Genomic DNA, 15,874 nt, shown 5'->3' on the forward strand with positions numbered 1-15,874 from the left:
AAATTAATTATGGCGTCTACCCTGACTAAGGTCTATTGATGAATTATTTTACATACAGCAGCCTAATTAGAGACAGCAGCGCAGTCAAGTGCTGACAGTTTTGATGATGTGATGATGATGTCTTGGAGCGATGTTTGGAATGTGGGTTTGAGGTTACAAACATCTTCCGCAAGCAGAGCATACTATAAACAGCCCAAACCACAAGCTTTTCTCAGAAAACCACAAATATGTTTTTACAGCTTTCCTTTCCCACTTCTTGTGATGTGGCAAACCCATGTTCCCATGTCTACAGAGATGCTTGGTCACATCAGAATGTTTTTGGAGGATTTTTGCTGTGCCAATCACTGTATGTTGCAGTTTTAGATCTCTCTTGCTTTATGGATTGTGGGGGGTGTAGGAAGTCCTGGATATTTTTTTAAGCCTTGTTTTCTTGAATATGCTCTGAAAGTACTGATACCAAATAGCTGTTGTAGTTTACTCTTTCGCGTCATTTACGAGTTCTCTCGTCTTTTATGAGAAAACATTTCCCTGCCATTTTCCCAGCTTTCCGTGTTTTCACTGTTATACGGTACAGTGTACAGAATCTCCTGATTAAAACACAGGCAAAGAAGCAGCAGAAACTAGCGATCTCATATGTAATCAGATGCATATAGCAAAATAATGTAATATTTTGCATAGTAAAAATAATGTGATGATCAACAATAAACAGACCGAACGACCAAATCAAAAATCAAACAACCTAATGTTACCAATTATGTTACCAAGTGAAATGTCAACCCAGGAAGTGGTTAGGACTGTGAAGCTTTAGGAGTGTTGATGGACTCGATCTACTCCATCTATGTTTTGTTCATCGTACTGAATCTGATGCAGACGTAGTCTTTGATAAAAGCGCAATTTTCTCAGCTTTTAGCTCAAAATGTAGTTTTTTTTTAAATGAAACTTATGCATGAATGCACGTCTCATCCGTCCTTCGTCCTACGGTTGTACTGTGGCTGCTGTTGCATCATCCAAGTGGATGCTGCACACTGGTGGTGGTTGAGGAGAGATCCCCTGATATGATTGTAAAGCGCTTTGGGTGTACAGTAGTACATATGAAAGCGCTATATAAATGCCTCATTCTATTCTATTCTATGAAGCTAGAATAAAAGCAGATTTTTTTTTTTTTTAAATAAATTACTACTTTATAGCCAGCAAGGACACATTAAACTGATCAAAAAGGACAGTAGACATTTACATTGAAAAAAAAAATCTTTCAGATACATGATGTTCTTTTGAATTTTCTATTCATCAAAGGGTCCTAAAAAATGCATCATGGTTTCCTCAAAAGCATTAAGCAGAAAGCAGGATTGACAATAATAATGTTTCTTGAGCACCAAATCAGCATATTAGAATGATTTCTGAAGGATCATGTGACACTAAAGACTAATGAAACTGAAAATTCAGCTTTACATCACAGACATAAATTACATTTTAAAATAGTTTACAATAGAAAAGTTATTTTAAATTGAAAATAATATTTCACAATATTACTCCTTTTCCTATATTCATTTATTTTGTAAAAGCATAAAAACATGGTGAACAAAAGATACTTTTTCAAAAACATTAACATTAAAACATTAGACCAATATAACAAGACATTATAATAAACAGCAATATTTAATTACAAGTCATGAAACTAGTTTTATGATAAAGTCTTGGGTCTCTCAGTTTTAGGAAAATTGCTGGTTTGATTTTGGCAGGGAGGTAATTGTGATCTATCACCTTTGTGTGCTTAACCTCACGTTGCACCAGTATAATTGTCTGCTCCATAATGCTGTGTTCATGTTGTGTTAAAATTAGCGCAATTACAAGCTGACAACTTGAGATTTTACTCTGAGCAGAGCACATTCTCTTGACATGACATGTTTCTATGGCAACCCTCATAATGTCAAAAAGGTTCCACCATGTGTGGTTGTGTTGTTGATGATGATCAAAATATTTAATCACTACATTAATTTACCTTTTATATGCTTGTGAAAAATAGGAACAAAGAAAGTGCTGCAGGTAACACCAGCTATAATAAAATAGCACATAAAACAGAAAAATATAGATGCATGTACCTAATTCCAAATGTTGAAATGTCCATGCAGTGAGAAAAGTCAGTGCTTTCATAAAATGTAGTTTCCAATTTGTAAGCACAACTTTGTTTCCTAGTCAAAAACTTATCATTTCTGTCATCTAACATTATCAAATTCCCCCTGATCATGTGGTGATAAATATATTTTCTAAAAAGGGTCTTTGCCCTTTACCTGTGGCTAAGCCCTATAGACAGTCTGTAAGAAATTCTCATTTCAGAGGCCCGTCTTTACCAAACAATTTACAGCCAGCTTGTCGCCAGCTTGTCAACAGGGTGCTAAAAAACACGGGTTTTGAGAGCTTGCAGCTTGTTTGAGCACACAGCCCAGTACTTGAGCAACTGGAGGAGCTGCAGAGAGAGAGGAAAGGCAGGGAAGAAAAGTAATCTGAAGGTGAGAGCATTTATTACCACAGGCTTTTAACTGACTCTCCATTGGCAGAGTCCCAAAATAAAGCCATTTTTCTCATGCGCTTTCTCCCATTCTTGATTAAGACAAGCAATATGTCTCAAACTCCGCTGTCCTGAACTTCTGACAAATAGCATCTTTTCTCCTGAGATGAAGCCATTAAAACACCTGACCATCTTATCTCTGTCTAAGCTAAGCTGTCAGCGTTTGGTGTGTGTGTGGAAAAGCTGTAATTTATGGGCTCTGGAGTTTTCCTAAAATATGAACTGTATCATCGGTAACATGCAGAGAATTTAATTGACAATTATAGGGTTTGTATACTAAATGTGTGTGACGTAGCTTGGTTAGCTTTATTGATTCTGAGCATAGTGTTCATAGTGCATCCATAAAAAACAAAACTTTGGCCCTTGTTTACAACGAAAAGGTCATGAATTGCTATTAAAAGGACAGCAATAACTATTTGTCTTTGTTCATCGTTTTTAAAGGCCTATAAAATAAGACAGTATTTTTTACAGCCCTCCCAATGACTTTAAAACCTCTATTAAACCGCAAAAGATTGATCGTCTTCTGTCCGCTGCCTTGCCACATTGTTTTATGTATTACTTCATTTTTTCTGCACTATTTAAAATTTTACAAGCAATGTCTTGTGGCTTTGTGGCTGAAATAGTGCGCTGTTCGTGTTGGTTTGTGTTGCTTTTGTTTTAGCACTTTTTCCATGCACAGGAATCATGAATTAAGGTGCAATTCTTTAAATTGGCCCTCAAGTGCACTAACTTATTTTTCACAGCAGGTTATTTTTAAAATATGTGAGCTGTGTGACTAGTTGCAAGGCTAGACGGCCGATTTTTTTTTTTGCTGTGCTTGTCCTTTTTCTTCTGAGACCGTGGTCAGCTTGTGAAAATCTCTCTCTACGGAGTGCAAGTCGCAGAACTCAGGAGAAAAAAAGACACCTTCAGGAGGCTGTTAATTGAGTTTTTTTCTCCACTAGGTCAGCTGGCAGAGTCCTGAGAGCAGTCGAGTCCTGGCAGTGCCCCAGGGCCGTATCCTGAGCTCATCAGTAAAACAGGCTACTGCTGTATGCCCACCGGAATGTCAAATCAGCATTCCTTCCATGCCGTCACATTTTCATAGTCTTAAGAGATTACATGGACGGCTGGCTTTCACTTTGGTCCGTGGGAGTGGATCTTCCACTGTAATTAATGAAATCACTGCAAACGTTTTTGTTTAACGGGTAGTTCTCGTAGGTCAGCGCCCTGAGGGCTTGTGTTCCTGCCCTCTGTAATGGGGGGTAATTTGGCCTTGATGTGCACAAGGAAGTTGTCTTCTTCTCTCTATCCTCACATCCTTTAATTGGTTGGAGCCTTTTATTTCATCAATCATGCACTATATATGATGCTAGGGGTGCTCCAGCTAATTTATTCTTGTTTATTACTGTTGCGTTATAGCTGCCAAAATTTAGTCAGAAACTAATGAGAAGATAATAATCGGGCCTGTTTCATGCACCTCACGTCTGATGCAATTGATGCGTATTCGTTTCAGCACCCATATTGACTGGATGCAGAAACCCTTTTTTGAAAAGACTTATGACTGAATCCGGATGACTTAAGCAGTTTTGCATAAAGTTGAGTATATCTAAACTGCTTCTTACTGCTTGCTCTGCTCTGCTGTCAGTCCCACAATCCCTCACATGAGCCTGCCACTCAGTTGCTATTGGGCAGGATTGTCCAATCCTGCTGCTGGAGGGCCACTGTCCTGAAGAGTTCAGCTCCAACCCCAATTAAACACACTTATACCAGCTAACCAAGGGCTTACTTGGCATATTAGAAACTTCCAGGCAGGTGTGTTGAGGCAAGTTGGAGCTAAACTCTGCAGGACAGCGGCCCTCCAGGACCGAGTTTGGACACCCATGCTTTAGGGTCATTCCGTAGCAAACCAACCAAATTTAGAAAATTTCCCGGCTCAAATTTTTAGATTTTTTTTTTTTTTTTTTTTTTTTTGAAAAAAAATACAAAAGATAAATAGTGATGAAAGTCAAAATATTAAATGTCTTGGATGCATATTTAGTGATTAATCCACTGTTTTGTGGAAAGATGACAGCATCATTATTTTATTTTTACACAGAGATTGGTAGGTCTGTAAAATCTGTTGATTTTAGTAATCTTTGTTGAATTATATGTCAACGGTAACCGTTCAAAAATGGGAAAAAGCACTTATTGTGTTTTTTGCCCCATGTTTGCATGCCTGTAACTCAATAAGTATTAAAAATATCTTAATGTCCTTTTAGATTCTGGTTCTTAACAAACTTTCCTTTTGGTATCTTGGTAGCCCTACAGCAGTGGTTCTCAACCCTGCTCCTGAAGGACCCCCAACACTGCACGTTTTCTTTGTCTCCCTAATCAAACACACCTGATTCAACTCATCAGCTCATTATCGCATGGGTTAATGAGCTGATGAGTTGAATCAGCTGTGTTTGATTAGGGAGACAAAGAAATTGTGCAGTGTTGGGGGTCCTTCAGGAGCAGGGTTGAAAACCACTGCCCTACAGTATATGGTTCAATTCCAGAGATATGGAGATCTTAATGCGGCTCTATGAGTAAATTGGTCAATTGTCCACATTTTCACTGGTCAAAAACCAGTCACTATCAGTACAGCTGATGCTTTTTTCTTGTAAAGAGGAATATCTGAACAAGAAATAATGTTGAAACTAGAAATGTAAAGTGTTGATCTTTTCTATCAACACAATTGCATTGAACATACCTCTCTGGGTGCCAAAAATACACTGAAATGGTCAAGTTGAAGCACATTAACTTGCTCTCAAAAGTGTATTTATATGAATCTCTATTTTAATCAGTTTCAAGGATATTTGGAAAAAAGAATTTTGTTAATTTTAACAGTTTCTGGAGCTACCAAAAGTTCAAACACGCAGTATCGTAACTTAGATAAGATATCGTGACATCCCAATATCTCTGGGATTTAACCAAATAGCCTTAAAAATAAAGATTCCAAAAGAAGTTTCATAGGAACAAGAATCTAAAACGAGATATCTTTAACACTTCTTGAGTTACGGATATGTAAACTTCAGAAAAAAAAATTTTGGCACTTGCAATTATTTTGATAGAGGAAACCGAGATACATTTCTAGTTTCAGTATTATTTGTTCTTCAGACATTTCTCTTTAAACACAATACGTAACAGCTGTTTGAAAAGTAAACCACATTTGGTTTTTGACCATTGAAAACGGGTACAATTTAACAATTAAACATGGAGCCATATTGAGATCCCCATATCTTTAGGACTGAACCATATATGGCCTTGAAAATGAAGATTCCAAAAGAAAAGTTTATTAAGAATTAGAATATTGAAGGATATTAAGATATATTTAATACTTTTAGAGTTACAGGCATGCAAACTTTGGGAAAAAGCAATATTTATGGCACTCAGACAGGTATGTTCTATGCAATTGTGTTGATGGAAAAAATAAGATACATTTCTAGTTTCAACATTGTTTGTTGTTTAACTGTATGCAAAGTGTCCAACATTTGGTTTTTGACCACTGAAAATGTGAACAACTAATTAATTTACTCATGGAGCTGCATTAAGATCTCTGTATCTTTGGGATTGAACCATATTGGGCCTTTAAAATGAAGATACCAAAAGGAAAGTTTGTTTAGAACCAGAATTTAAAAGGATATTAAGATATCTTTAATACTTATTGAGTTACAGGTATGCAAACATGGAGCAAAAAACAAAAGAAGTGCTTTTTCCCATTTTTTAACGGTCACTGTTGGTATATAATGCAACAAAGATTGCTAAAGGAAACAGATTTTACTAAGACCCATCAATCTCTGTGTAAAAAATAAAATAAAATGCCATCTTTCTAAACTATTTTTTACCCCCTGTAATTTGGCTCCAAATCTCAGATGAAAATAGTAATTTTGACCCCCCTCTACAAAACAGTGGATTAAATATACATCCATGATATTTAATATATTGTCTTTCTTCTTCCTTTATGTATTTCTTTCACCTGACAAAAAAATTATCAAATCAAAGTTTTTAGCTGGGGACCTCTGGTTGAGTTGACATGAATGACCCTATAGACAATTAATTGAAAATGCTTGCTTGCTTTAGTTCTAGTAGGCACATTGAGTTGCGCTGACTGTGAACTTGAAAAACATGAAGGTAGTAATTCAACCTTAAATTGCTGTTCAGATAGGAAAATGTATGTATAGATAACCCCAATCCTTAGCCCTAGTTCCACTGAAAAAGATAGATCATATGGATTTAACACATTATGAGAGAATCTTGCCTTTTTACCATTTTACGACAGGGTCATTCAGGATCTCTGTAAATGAAAGTGTTGAAGGGCAATATATTTTCCTTTTGCCTTGATATTCCTGACAGACTTGAAGCGTTGGAGTGGTTTAGCACTCAGCCCAGCTCGATCTCCCTTCTCGGCAGGATTCAGTCTTGGCACTCTGCACTGTATCAACACTCTGTGTGTTTCCTCAACCTTGAGCCTGGAACGCCAAAGGGCCAGTGCAAACAAACCAATACACTTGTGCCAAAATCGAGCCTTTCAAGCTAAAGGGAAGGTTGTGAGGCTGCTGGTGCTTTACTAACACACCGCCCCAAATTCCGGAGCCCTTAAAACGGCACTCATGGCTTAACTTCATTAGTGGGTTTAGATTTAATTACACCTCATTAAGCCTCTTTTTTTTTAGCAGCTTACAAATATTTAATCAATTTCGAGGTGTTGCGTAGCAAGGGTTTTGTAGAAAGAATGGGAAATTCTCCCAGGCGTGGTTTAGATTTGTTATCTGGGAACTGTAGTGCCTAGGGCTGCTGTCAGTTAATGTGCAAGGTTTTTAATCTACGATGTTCAGCAAGGAAAGCAGATTTTGGATGTCTCCAGTTGAAAAGTTAATGTGAATTTTCATTTGCAACCCATTTTTCTTTCACTATCTGTTTAAGAGTGCAACAGGATATTTATTCAACTTGATTTTATCCAATTATTTGTCTGGGAATCGACTAGATCATGAAAAGTGGCTGTTGCATACCCCAATGAATTCTTGCTAAAACAATAAATAGCTATTTGCATTAAAATAACTATTATATATTTTAAATAGCTATGTTATCCCATAGCCCACATGGTGATGTCAGTGGAATTTTTAAAATTCATATGTATATATTTCATATATTTAATCATATATAGTAAATAAATTGAATTAATATTTTTGTGGAAACTGCAAGATTCTTTGATAAATAGAAAGATTATAAGGGAAAAAGAACATTATAAATGTATTTACTGTCACGTCTGATGTACTGTACTGTTTACTGATCACGTTTGATGTGTTTATTTATACACATATAAATAAAGTACACACACAAACACATATATATATATATGTGTATGTATATATATATATATATATATATATATATATATATATATATATATAATTTTTTTCTTTTTTTTTTCTTTTTCTTGTCTTTGGAATTGATCCAAAGACCAAGAACGTGCATTTTAAAAGTAAATAAGGTCAATTCTAATTTAATGTTGACTATTATATACAGTACTATTCATACACTATCTCCCTTTTTCTTTTTTTCTCACTCCTTCTATTTTAGGACATGTTTGGATGCAAGGGACCCTTACTGTGGCTGGGACCGAAAGCAGCGCCGCTGCACCACCATAGAAGACAGCTCCAACATGAGCCAGTGGTTCCAGAATATCACTGCCTGCCCGGTAAGGACCAGCCGTTTAAAGAGTCCACCACACTCACTGCTTCATGCATGACTGAAGTTTCGACACATGTCTGCCGTCTCCATAGCTCTCAGTCAGTCTCCCAATGCAGCTTTGAAATCTGTGTTGCGTGAAAGGTGCTATGCCGCATGATTGATAACATCACTTGAGGCAGCTGCTTTGTGGTCGTTATTTTTTAGGACTGAGATTCAGCACGCACCGAACCTTCAAATTCACTCGTTTTTTTTCTCATTAATTCCAGCTGAGGAACCAAACCGCAGATGGTGCATACGGGCCCTGGGCTCCATGGCAACCCTGTAGCCATGATGATGGCGAAGGCACCAGTACGTGTCTTTGTCGATCGCGGGCATGCGATAGCCCGTCCCCTCGCTGTGGAGGTAAAAACTGTGAGGGTCCCACCATTGAGGTGTCCAACTGTTCAAGGCAAGTAAAAGTTTTTTTTGTGCCATCCAGCATCCAAGGTGCTGAAACTGAATTGTGTTTTTACTAGAAGTGGCAGTTCTCTCATCATGCGAGATACACTGCAGAAACAGAGCACTTTAGCAAATTGAGAACGTTTCCAAATCAAAATTCCTTACCAAAGCTGTTCTCTTTCTCTTTCATCACATCACATAAGCTTTATCAAATGCGGCAGCGTTGCCGAAAAAGATTCACTGACACTCACTGTTTTATCTTCCTTTCTTTCTGCAGGAATGGAGGATGGACACCCTGGTCGTCCTGGGGCCAGTGCAGCACAAGCTGTGAGATTGGGTTTGAAGTCCGCCAGCGATCCTGTAACAATCCTTCACCCAGGCATGGCGGCCGAGTGTGTGTGGGGCAAAGCAGAGAACAGAGGTAAGAAAAGAGAGTCTTTTCTTTGCACATTTAAATAAAATAAAATAAACACAACTTGAAAAGTATCATAATTTTAGGTAATATAATTAAGGTGCCTCAAATTATATTTGCTTTCACATGAGGAAGATTCTTTTTTTATGGACCCCTGAGATCCACTTATAATGTTTGTCAGAGTCTTTAAACCAAAACAGTCATTATTTAGATTTCAAATTTCACCCTCTGAAAATGGTAAAAAGGTAATTTTGCTCTTGTGGTCTGACGAAAAAAACAGAAATATCCAAAATCCTTGTCCTTGTGGGGGAATTTGAGCATGTAACAGTTTATAAATCAGCTTAAGTTATGTGCCTTGAAAAATGCCGAAAGTTTTCTGTGACCATCCTAAACTCATGATATCAGTGAAGCATATTTTTCATGCTCACCAGATTCTGCAATGAGAAGGTGTCGTGCCCTCAGCCCATCTTCTGGTCATCATGGTCACCCTGGTCTAAGTGCAGCTCAGAGTGTGGGGGAGGGGTGCATTCCCGCTCCAGGAACTGTGAGAATGGAAATAGCTGTCCAGGGTGTGCGCTGGTACGTACACCTGAAGTACACACACTTACACACACAAACTGTAGCCTTGAAGCCTCCTGCTTGACCATGATAACCAAAGCATCTCTCCTCCGAGAAAGATATGTGTGATGCACTGTAAAAGTGGAGCTTATTTGTGATTCAAGATAGACTGAGTGGCCCTGACAAATCTGCACAGAACACTGTTTAATTTTGAAAATATATGCAGTTCTAAAGCTGTCGTTTACTTTCAGCTGATCATCTACACAGCCTGCCAACGCCCTTGTAGTTATTTACATTCCTCATCTTCAAAATGAAAATTAAATCAAACAAATTTTTCATATGTGTATAAATAATGTCCTCCCACTTTCAACTGAGTATATTCATTTTATATGTGTGCTATTTTTGTAGCCAAGAACTTACTCATATTCACTGGAGGAAAAGTGTCACAACTTGCCCGGTTTCCCCTATAAACTGTTTCCATTTGGATACATTTTTAAACAAAAAGAAATTTTGATGTTAAAATTATGACAGGAAGTTGTCACCCGTGATGTAATGAAAAACTGTGGCATGCAGAGTAATTAATTGAAATCGAATGTCTTTTACACAGGAAAAAATAAATTGCTAAGTTCCAGTTCTAACTAAACCTTTTAGTCAAGTAATCATACTAACTGAAGAACCATTTAAAATTCCATTAAATTATTTTAGGACAATGGTTTCTTATTTTGTGAAAGGAGTGAACAATAAATCAAGACAAATCAAAACAGCATTCAGTTTCCTAAAATGCTCTTTTGCTCTTGCATTTTAAATCAGACAGATTTCTTTGCTCTCCAACTCTCTTAAGAGCTGCAATTAATTCAAATTTAATCGACTTAATTAGGACTGAAATTAACGTTCCTTGCAAAGAACTGTAACACCCCCTTGGGTGTCTAGGAGCCATTACATTTTATTAACTGTTCACAGTGATGGCACAAAAATGGTGAGCTATGGAGCTTCTCGTGCATCTTAGGAACCGAGGTAATGTTCCCTGTGTATGAGGAATGAGCAACTGGATGATGTCATCAGTGTGTCAATCTTCTCCCCATTGCAGGAGTACCAGGCGTGTAATCTGGAGTCCTGTCCAGAGGTGCGTAGAAACACCCCATGGACCCCTTGGGTGCCAGTGAACATAACCCAGGGAGGGGCACGGCAGGAGCAAAGAGTACGCTACATCTGCCGGGCCCAACTGGCTGACCCTCACGAGCTCCAACTGGGCAAGCGAAAGGTGGAGACACGCTTCTGCCCCAATGACGGGACAGTAACCTGTGAAACAGACTGTGAGTGTATAGATCCTTATTTCTCATGCACACCCACACCTAAATGAGCAGATATGACTTGAGTCAGCCGATACTGCTGGCTCGATGACATATCAGGGTCACAGTTCAGCACTTGCCCACTTTGCGCATGTTGGACGCCACATTGATTAACTGTAACATCCTGTCTAAACTCAGAGGAGGTCAACCACTTGAGGTGCACAAGGAATGCATTAGAGACAAGAGTGTGTCAGAATTCACCTTGTGCAGGTTGCTGTGACCAGAATGTTTTGTCATAGATGCTGTAAAACACAGCGTGACATTTTTTTCTTTTTTTTAGGTAACCTTGAATTTCGCAGGATAAGGCCATTCCTTTAAATAAAACCATACTTATAAAAGACTAAAGGGGCATTCACACACAAGAACAATAACTGTAGTGATAACTATATCCACACCAATGGACGATAATATTCTGTTTTTTATAAGCGCGCTGCAGTTATGTCATCTACCACATTAAATGCTCAGGTGGATTCTGATTGACTGTCAATGTTTGTATCTTTTATCAGCAGGAAAAAAATCATTCTGGGGTGCGTTTCCCTAAAGCATTGTTAGCCAACTATGGTCGCAACATGTTGTTATCAACATAGTTCAACGAGTCTGTGTTTCCTAAAACCAAAGTTCCAACGAACATTCGCAAGCAGCATCACAAAGTTGTGTGTTTGGAACGACAGCTCTTGACCTGTGGTTAGAAGAATAGTTTCTTGTTTGCATGTCATGTGGACTCAATAAATCCTTATCTTGAGCAAAATAAGCAAGCTGACATTCAGTACAATCTGTATCTATTATTTAGAATACATACAAATATCATTTACGTCTTTTAGTTTGTCAAGAGATTTAAAGCACCTTTTTTGAAGAGTGCGCATGTGCGTACGTAGCCTGGATGCCAGCCGAACTTAGCACCGCCCACAAAATTTTTAGGTCGGGAAGTTAGTCATTCTGACTAGAATCTGAGTATGACGACGTCAGGCTAGTGCGTACGTGCTCTAGTATGTAAGAACGAGCCGATGAATGAATCCTCAGATGCCATGTCCGTAATTTATAGCAAAACATCTAGCATTACTTCGATCTCTAACAGATTCATTAAAGAAAGTTATTACTCCACCACCTGCATGACATCATTAACCAATGTGGTTGAACGCCCAATTTGCGACAATACGGTTTCGGGAAACAGTCGTGACTACAGTAGTTGATCTCTTCAACGATGCATCATAGTGAAGCAGCGAGTTACATCGTTGTATGGGAAACGTACCCCTGTTTGTGATTCCAACTATATTTTTCCTCTGCATTGTTTTCATTAAGCTATGGTGTGGACTTCACTATTGTCATGGAATTAGTTATTTCACCTTTTTTTTTTTTTTTTTTTTTACATAGTAATAAATAGGAAAATAATGCAATCAGTGATGTAAATTTCACAAATTCTGCTGTAAAGCATCTCTAAAAGGACAATAGTGTCATTATTCAGCTCAAATCAGTTCATTGTTAATTCAGCTCAATAGCTGTGTAAAGTTTATCAATTATGAAACCGTTCAATTTAGTTACGGTTATATTGGCAAACTGGTAACATGCAATAAATGTTTACAGCACTAGTTGAGGAGCTTCTCAGGACGCCTGGTGTACGACTGACAGGTTCTGGCTGGTCTTCGTGGGAGACGTGGTCAACTTGTACTCAGGAGTGTGCCAAAGGCTACCGCACTCGCAAACGCACCTGCACCAGTGCAGAAGGCAAAAGTGTTCCCACCGCCTGCCGGGGATCTTCAGTAGAATATCAGGACTGCAATCCACAGCCCTGTCCAGGTAACACACACGCTCAGAAACGCTCTTGTAAGCACAAGCTCATTTACATAGGTACACACATTAATAGACTCCCACATATGCTTATAATCAAGGTAGTTGCTCATCATGATGGGAAAGCCTCTGCTTCCATTAGAGTATGTGAAGTGTATGACTGATATCATTAGCTAATGGAAACCTGAAGCCCCATAGGGGCCTGCTGTGGTCAAATTAAGAGGTTTTACCATAATTACAAAAAGACGTGAACTCAAGGTTAAATCGAATACTCTTTTTTTTTGTTTTAGAAATCAGAAGATCATATGAACTTTCCACTTAGCACCAGGACTTCATAGGTGAAGTGTGTAATGAAATGGCATCAAATTGAATGTCTAAAATAGCAAGATTTTTCAATTTAATAAAGAAAATGTGAACGGCAAAACCTGCCACCAATTTGCTTATTTTCTGTAGGTGAACAGGGAGTTGCTTTTTTGTTTTCTGTGTTTTTAAGCATAATGCTACATTGCTAGAGTGTTTGGGGATGCTAACGGACAGTTTGAGAATGCTTACAGACAGTTTAAGGATGCTAAAAGGCCGTTTAATGGTGCTAACGGACAGTTTAAAGATTCTAACGGACAGTTCTAGGGTGCTAACAGACCGTTTAAAGGTGCTGACATAGTTTGGACATGGTAACGGACAGATTAGGCATTAAGGTGTTAATGACAGACAGTTTAAATATGGTAACAGACAGTTTAGTGATGTTATCAGACCATTTACAGTATATGTGTGCTAACAGACAGTTTAAGGCTATTAACAGTTTAATGGTGCTAACAGAGAATGCTAATAGATAGTTTAGTGTGCTAACAGACAGTATAGGGAATAGGGATGCTTACAGACAGTTTAAGGGTGCTATGTTTTGGAAGTGCAGGCTGGCCAATCACCCTGAAAGTTCCCAACAAATGGTTTATGTGGTTCTTTAGACATATTGGCAGATACTTGCCAATGCATTGTCCGCTCTAAACTCTAACTGAGTGTGACAAATGAACATCAGCCACACAGTATTTGCTATGCTGTTTTCTACTCAGGCAGGACGAGAAAATAAGATTGAAATAATAAAGTGGAGGGGAAGGGGGTAGGGCACATGGATTCAAACACATCACTGACATCAGCCAACCATTTTAATCATCGTTTTGACCTCAGACGTGCACTCCAATCCAACGCCTGGCTTCTCTCTCAGTGTGCGAGGTTGCTGGACTCACTGTGATTGCGATCGCTCTTTCTTCACACTTCAGTCATGCCCCAGTACACACATGCTAATCCACTGAAGTTAAACGGTGCTTTCTAGTGCAGAGAGAAGGAGCCACCCCTAACCTTCTCCTCCATCAGTCTGATGAGACATCGAGAAGATGGTGGCAGGGCCTGTTAAAGTGGGGGGACACTTCACAACAGCAAAGCTTCTATCCTGGTCAGAGCTGGAAAATCTAGTTTAAAGTGCTGGCAGTGATTTGGAACATGATAGCCGGTTTCTAGCTGGTAGACAATCTTGAACCAACAACAAATGAGTAGGTTATACCAGCTTAAGGTGGTAAAGCTGTTTTTTGGAACATGGTGACCAACCAGATTTCAGCCATCTGCTTAATCTGTAATTTTCAGCAAGACTAAAAAAAGAAAAGAAAGTGAACAGCTGGCATTCGCTGTAACAAGTCTCGAGTGTTCGGTGAGGAGCTTTGTGGGTCAAATAAAGCAGTTTGAAAAAGACCCGAGCGACATTCTTTCCTGCGCTCTGAATGTCTGGATCAACATCACATTCCATAGCAGATGTTTGCTTGCCTTGTCCACCTTTTGCGAGTTTCCAATCATTTTTTGTATTGTTTTGTGTGTTTGCCTGTTTTATCTTTGAGTTCAGTACATCGTGTTCGCATCCTCCACAACGTCTTTCTTGTTTGTGCTGCATTTGCGTCCGCTATCTGATGCTTGGATGATTGTGTCCCCCTGCTTGCCTGATTGTTTTGTGTTTGTCTTTGTATGTCGTATTTGTTTGTGCGTGTTTGGTCTATGCAGTTAACGGTGCCTGGTCTTGCTGGTCGTCATGGTCACAGTGTTCAGTGCCCTGTGGAGGCGGGCACTATCAACGAACACGCACATGCACCAGCCCTGTCCCTGCCAATGGAGGGGACATCTGCATCGGCTTGCACACAGAGGAGGCCCTTTGCAACACACACACCTGTGATGGTAAGATCAGCTCCAATCCAAGACCATGAATGGGAAAAATGATGCTTTAAGTGAAATGTGCTACAAAAAACCCCTCAATGTTCTCCTAATTGAGCTCTACCTCTGTCTGTAAGTAGAATATAGTTGCTTCTCAATGTGTCATCTGTCCATCAACAGCCATTATTATCACAAATCAGACACATGCAGTTTCAACCCTGCTGAAAAGTCAAGCGTAGATTAGCATGGTTGACCAGCATTGTATTTTCCAGCAAATCTCGGAGGCTGATCGACCAGGGAAATTGTGCTGGTTGGATAATTCACTCAAAAGTGACAATTCTGTCATCATTTACTCACTCTCCTGTCATGCCAAAATTATGACTTAATTTCTTCTCTGAAAATCAAAAAAAGCTATTTTGAAAAGGGTCTCAGTGTTTTTGTCTATACTGAAATGTTTTGTGTTCCACAGAAGAAAGCCAGTGAGTATGTAAATTATGACAGAATTAAAAAAAAACTCTTTCCCTGCCATTGACGGAAATGCCCACTATTATACGGTAGGGAGCACTATGACACTTCTTCTGAAAGAGTACAGAATCTCAGAATCAAAACACAGAAGCAGAAACAAGCGATAGATGCATTGCTTATGCACATGTAAAATAACATGAACATTAAACAGCATATAATTCAAAACTGCCTAACATTACCGAATAGATTTTCGACCCAGGAAGTGGTATAGGGCTTGGTATAAGCTTTTGGGGTGTTAATGGAAGTGATCTACCACATTTATGTTTTGATCATTGTTCTGAATCCGATCTGGACATGGTCTTTAACAAATGTGCGATTTTCTTAGCTTTTTGTTCAAAATGTTGCTTTTTTTAAAAT

General features: G+C 38.7%; 1 protein-coding gene across 3 annotated transcripts in view; it reads left to right on the forward strand.

Annotated features, from left to right (window-relative positions):
• The window catches only part of sema5ba (sema domain, seven thrombospondin repeats (type 1 and type 1-like), transmembrane domain (TM) and short cytoplasmic domain, (semaphorin) 5Ba), a 139,895-nt gene that overhangs the window by 111,721 nt on the left and 12,300 nt on the right, over window positions 1–15,874 (forward strand). For 2 of the 3 annotated variants that reach the window (XM_081367605.1, XM_081367606.1), the window contains 7 exons: window positions 8,150–8,267; window positions 8,527–8,708; window positions 8,976–9,119; window positions 9,542–9,689; window positions 10,756–10,981; window positions 12,599–12,811; window positions 14,846–15,016. In XM_081367605.1, coding sequence (XP_081223731.1) covers window positions 8,150–8,267; window positions 8,527–8,708; window positions 8,976–9,119; window positions 9,542–9,689; window positions 10,756–10,981; window positions 12,599–12,811; window positions 14,846–15,016 — 1,202 coding nt within the window. The remainder of the gene's footprint in view (window positions 1–8,149; window positions 8,268–8,526; window positions 8,709–8,975; window positions 9,120–9,541; window positions 9,690–10,755; window positions 10,982–12,598; window positions 12,812–14,845; window positions 15,017–15,874) is intronic. The other variant, XM_081367607.1, reaches the window with a different exon arrangement.

The sequence above is a fragment of the Scardinius erythrophthalmus genome (assembly GCF_964197995.2).
Source record: "Scardinius erythrophthalmus genome assembly, chromosome: 6".
Taxonomy (NCBI): Eukaryota; Metazoa; Chordata; class Actinopteri; order Cypriniformes; family Leuciscidae; genus Scardinius; species Scardinius erythrophthalmus.